Raw genomic sequence first — 5,799 nt, 5'->3', positions numbered from 1 at the left:
GTGCATCCGCTGTTAGTGCATCCGCTGTTAGTGCATCCGCTGTTAGTGCATCCGCCGTTAGTGCATCCGCTGTTAGGAAATGTGAGCTCATTACCTGTCAGTGATGCTAGGAGGGTTGCTTCCTCACTGAAACCGGTGAAGGGCTGGGTGGGGGGAATCCTAAGTCAGTTTTCTTTGGCTGGGTTTCCCTGTTTGCTCTGTTTCTCTAGAAGAAGCCTCTCCCAGTTTGTTTGTTTGTTTGTTTGTTTATTCTTGAGTCAGGATCTCATGTAGCCCAGGAATACTAGGCATGTGCCACTACATAAAGGTTTGGGGCTCTTGGATTTTCAGAAACCTGTCAGACTGATTGTTTAGTTGATAGTCCTGGTTTTGGGGACTCTTAAATTATAGATCTGGTTTCCCCAGAAGATGTTACCTATCTGTCCTCCTGCTTTCACAGAGAGAGTCAGCCGGAACTCCCCACTGAGCCACAGCTGTCAGGAGAAGGGTCAGGTTCTGAAGATGATTCTGACCTCTTTGTCAACACCAATCACAGACAGTATCATGAGAGTGAGGAGGAGAGTGAAGAAGAAGAGGAGGAGGCGGCCTGAGCCCCGGGACCCACTTCTCTTACTTGCTCAGGGACTACCCCTTGGCTTTTCTGGGCTTGGACATTCCCAGGGTGCCCTGCAGATCTTTTCCTTTGGATGGGGACAAAGCATGGCCCCTTTCTGAACTGACCTAAAAGAATTAAACCCCTGGTGGGTAATGACTTAACACTGGTGTCTGAGTGGCTCTCTGTGTGGAGGGAAGCTCATGGTGAAGTGAAGTCTCTTCTGTGGTGGAAGCCTTAATCATGTGTGGGTAGAAAGGGAAGGAAATGGTTTGGCCAGATTCTGCTGCATGTGTCTGGTTCACAGTGGTGCCTCACGCTGTGCTGCGCCTTACTGGGTCTTCCTTCATACCTGCTTACATTCAGTAGTGATTCTAGTCATTATGCTTGCAGCCAGGACTTAGTACCCACTTGCCTCTGAAGCACAGCTCAGGACAAACCTCATGGTGCCTTGTTATCCCTTACTGCAACATTGCTTACTACCTGCTGCCATACAGACAGCACCTGAGCACCCCATCTCTCTTCACCTTAGCCACCTATCATGTCCAGGGTGTGTGTCTGTGTTGTGAAAAGAAAATTCATTTTCTTTGAATTTTTTTCTAGTTTCCTCAGGGTATTAATTTCCTATAATCTTGATGTGGTCTCTAACCTAGCTTTGCTTGGAAATTACTGTGTAGCCTAGGCTAACCAACTCAGTAGCTGTCCTGCCTCACCGGCATGAACCTGTGGTCTACTAACCTTTTATTAAAAGCTATTGTAACGCCCTTACCCCTTGTACCTCAGCATCAGACCTTTGCTCATGACTGCCTCCGTTCATTTACTTACTCTCGCTGCTTTAGTCCAAAGACTCTTCAGTAGCTTAGGAACTTACTAAGCTGTACAAGCTTCTGTGAACTATGGCTTCATTTGTGGAGGCTTTTGCTTCTGACTATACACTGCTACCATTAACCCAGCCCTTTCTGATCCTGTCGAAGTTGACCTCTTGGCTTAGTCTTGCCCCTACTGGTCATTTGCTCCATTCCGCAATGGAGCTATTCAACCCTGTTGCCTACTCCTGCTGTGCTTGTGTGTGTGTTTTCATTGTGGTTTTGTACTAATGGGACTTGTACTTTGGAGCCTGCCTTTTGTTTTCTGAGGGATTTTGTTTTTCTGTTGTGGGTAGTTGGTTGAGCATGGAGGCATGTATTAGCTTCATATACTGTGTAGAATCTCTCATTTATGAACAGGAAATCTTGTGATCACATCCCCTCTGGCCCTCAATTATGTTTGTTATGTTGCTTTTTGTGATAGTAAATATATCCTTGGGTATACACATGTATGTATAAAATACAAATGTATATACATGGAAAAATAAACCAGATGGGTTAAAGATAAACCTATCTTTAACTTCTCTGAATTTTTTTATGATGAGTTATTTTTGTTTATTACTGTGTATTGAACCTCGGGCCTTGAGCACTTGGCATGGTTGATGGTGTTCATGTTGAGCTAGATCCACAGTTTTTTGCTGTGTCATTTATGGGAAGTAGAGAACTAACTTTTTAACTAGAGAAAGAGCCACTTGCCTCTAACTAGTTCATTAAAGGGCTCATTCTTTTCTCATTGATAGTACCTTTTAAAAATTTCAGATGCAGACAAGTATGGTTAGTGCATACCTTTAATCCCAATCCCAGCACTTGGGAGGAGAGGCAGGCAGATCTCCAAGTTCTAGGTCAACCAGAGCTATAGAATGAGATCCTGTTCAAAAACAAAAAGCAGGCATTATGGCACACACCTTTAGGCAAAGCACTGTGGAGGCAGAGTCAGGATGATCTCTTAATGAATTTGAGGCCAGCCTGCTCTACATAGTTTTAGGACACCTAACTCTATGTAGACCATGCCCCCCCCCCAACAGTCCCCCCAAAATAATCCTAACCAGGTGTGGCACCTATCTGTAATCCTACTTGGGAAGGTGAAGCCAGAGGATCAAGACATTCCCACATCTGGACTATATGAGACTGTCTTGAAAACACAGATTCCTCTACATAAGGGTCTTTCAGTATTCCATATCTGCCCTGTGTCTCTGTACATACACCACATATGTAGTACACTTGACACTTGATAGTTCCCTGACTCCATCATCTGAAGCTATCTCACATATCTATTTCCTCATTACATAAGAACTTTAGAATCAACTTGATTGATTTCATTTAAAAGTCCTCTTGGCATGGCCAATAAAATGGCTCAGTAGGTACACACTTGCTGCCATACCTGAGGAGCTTGATCATACCCCAGGATCCAAATGTTGGAAGAAAAGAACGACCTGAAAGTTGTTTGCTGACCTCCACAATAGTTTCTAGATCCGTCCTTACACACACCTCTTTTCCCCAGTTCTGAGATAATAAAAATTCATCACTGGGTTTTATTACTGTGAAGAGGCACCATGATCAAGGAAAACTTCATTGGAACTGGCGAACACTTTCAGTTTAATCCGTTATCACCGTGGTGAGAAACATGGCAGGCAGGCAGGCAGGCATGGCGCTGGGGAAGGAGCAGAGTTCTACTTCTTGATCCAAAGGCAGTAGGAGATTGTGCCATACTGGGTATAGCTTGATCATAGGAGATTGTCCCTACAGTGACACACTTTCTCCAACAAAGCCACACCTCCTTATAGTGCCACTCCCTGTAGCCAAGCATTCAAACACACGAGTCCATGGGGCCATTCCTATTCAAACGACCACCACCTTGCCCTGTTTTGTGAGTGCTGGGGCTCTAACTCAAGACTTTGTGCATGCTAGGCAGGCAAGCACTCTGCCAACTAGTATGGGTTTTATTTTTACCTTTTGTTGTTTGGATTTTTTGAGACTAAAAGTCTCTCTCGCACAGCTCTGGCTTTCCTGGAATTCTCTATATAGACCAGGCTAGCCTGGAATTCACAGTGGTCCACTTACCCCTGCCTCCTGAGTGTTGGGATCAAAAGTATGGACCTTTATTTGATATTTTTACTATTTTTTAAAATTAGATGTGTATGTGTGTGTCTGTGCATGTGAGTGCAAGTGCTGTCAGAGTCCAGGAGAGGATGACAGCTCTCCTGGTGATGCAGTCACAGCAGTGGTGAGCTGTGTGAAGTGGGTGCTGGGGACAGAACTCAGGTCCTCTGCAGGAACAGCAGTACATTTCACCGAGCCATCTCTACAGCCCCTTTACTTTCCTGTTATGTTTCTAAAGATTTATTGTTTTAAATCATATATATATATATATATCTGCACATAAATCCCAGTGCCTAAGGAGACCAGAAGCATTAGATCTAGAGCTGGAGTTACAGATGGTGGTGGGCAACCAGAAGTACATCCTAGGGACCAAACTCAAGTCCTCTGCAAGAGCAGTGTGTGTTCTGAGTCCCTTTATCTCCTTTTCTGACACACTATCTTTTTGATCCAAGATACTTTATGTTTGTATTTATTCCAGAAATATTTTCTTAATTATCTTTTTAAATGTTTTGTTTTTCTCTCTAGAATTCTCTTTATTTATTTAGATAGCATTACCTTCTGGGCTTAATGTCTCTCAGATTTTCTTTTCCATTTTCTGTTTCATCAGCCTTACCTCTTAGAATATTTTCTGGTCTGATCTTGAGTCACTATTCCCTTCATAAACTGTAGCCCCACTGTCGTAGATCCTCTGTTGTAGTGTGTGTGTATGCATGCGTGTGCGTGCACGCACTGTGACACACATGTGGAGGTCAGAGGATAACTCCCCTCCTATCCTGAATTCCAGATATCAAATTCAGGTTGTCAGGTTTGTGGGGCATGCACATTTACCCACTGAACTTTCTTGCCAGCCCTGTTACGGTTTTGGTTTGTGTTTTGTTGTTGTTTTAAAACATGGTCTCACTATGTAGCCCTGGCTGACCTTTAACTCACAGATTTGCCTCTTGTGTCAGTATTTGGGAATCTGTCCCTGACAATCTGAGATAGACAGAAGAGTAGCTGGCACATACCTGTATTTCTGGTGTTGAGGACAGAACTCAGGTCCTCTGCAGGAACAGCAGTACATTTCACCGGTGTTGAGAAGGCTAAGGTGGTAGGATTGTGAGTTGGAGGCCAGCCAGGGCTACATAGCAAGACTATCTCAAGGGGAAATAAAGGAAAGGAAAGGGTTAATGTCTTTTTTTTTAATATTTTTTTATTTAATGTATGAGTGCTCTATCTGCATGTATACCTATGTGCCAGAAGAGGGCATCAGATCCTGTTATAGATGGTTATGAGCTACCATATGGTTGCTGGGAATTAATTCAGGACCTCTAGAAGAACAGCCAGTGCTCTTAACCACTGAGCCATCTCTCTAGCCCTAAGCGTTAGTGTCTTAGCTAAGGTTTCCAGTGCTGTGAAGAGACACCATGACCAAAGAACTCTTAAAAAGGATAGCATTTAATTGGGGCTGGTTTACACTTTCAGAGGTTCAGTCTTTTATCATCATGGCAGGAAGCATGGCATCACGCAGGCAGACATGGTGCTTGGGAGCCAAGAGTTCTTCATTGAAAGGAAGCCAGGAACAGACTGACTTCCAGGCAGCTAGGAGGAGGGTCTTAAAGCCCAGCCCCACAGTGACACACTTTCTCCAACAAGGCCACACCTCCTTATAGTGTCACTCCCTAGGCCACTCATATTCACCACCACAGGTATCTTGGCTCAGTTTCAGGGTTCTAGTCTCTGGCTGCTTGGCTATGGCCGTGTTGCTTTTGGACTATGGTAGTGCAGTACATCACAGAGGGAGCATGTAGCAGAGGAGACCTCTCACCTTGTCATGAGGAGAAAGTAAAGAGAAGACAGGAGACAGAAGCCAGCAATTCTATGAGTTCTAGGACAGCCAGGTCTACATAGCAAGTCTAAGACAGCCCAAGCTAGAGAGATCTCATCTCAACAAAAGGAGGGCTGGAGATGACCAACATCATAACATCCCTTCCAGAGACACACCCCAGAGATCTTCCTACACACCCCAGAGATCTTCTTACTAGACTCTTTATTATTTATTTTTATTAAGATATCCTATTTTAACCAATGTGGTAGTACACACCTTCAGTCCCAGTATTAGGGGAAGTGGAGACTGAGGCAGGCGGTTCTCTATGAGTTTGAGGCCAGCCTGGTCTACATAGTTCTAGCATAGCCACAGCTATGTAGAGAAGCCCTATATCAAAAATCAACAGGACAACCCAGGGCTACACAGAGAAACCC

At 44.3% G+C, this 5,799-nt stretch overlaps 1 protein-coding gene across 3 annotated transcripts in view; it reads left to right on the top strand.

Annotated features, from left to right (window-relative positions):
• The window catches only part of Eif1ad (eukaryotic translation initiation factor 1A domain containing), a 9,598-nt gene that overhangs the window by 2,629 nt on the left and 1,170 nt on the right, over positions 1-5,799 (top strand). For 2 of the 3 annotated variants that reach the window (XM_028771014.1, XM_028771013.1), the window contains exon 6: positions 440-1,996. The exons of the other annotated variant lie outside the window; for it this stretch is intronic. In XM_028771014.1, coding sequence (XP_028626847.1) covers positions 440-590 — 151 coding nt within the window. In that variant the 3' untranslated portion in view covers positions 591-1,996. Of the gene's footprint in view, positions 1-439; positions 1,997-5,799 lie in introns of those variants that run through there. 3 annotated transcript variants of the gene reach the window in all.

This window comes from Grammomys surdaster, unplaced genomic scaffold (genome assembly GCF_004785775.1).
Source record: "Grammomys surdaster isolate TR1022 unplaced genomic scaffold, NIH_TR_1.0 205, whole genome shotgun sequence".
Classification (NCBI taxonomy): Eukaryota; Metazoa; Chordata; class Mammalia; order Rodentia; family Muridae; genus Grammomys; species Grammomys surdaster.
The sequence above is the reverse complement of the archived record's forward strand: the minus strand, read 5'-3'. Positions and strand labels throughout refer to the sequence as shown.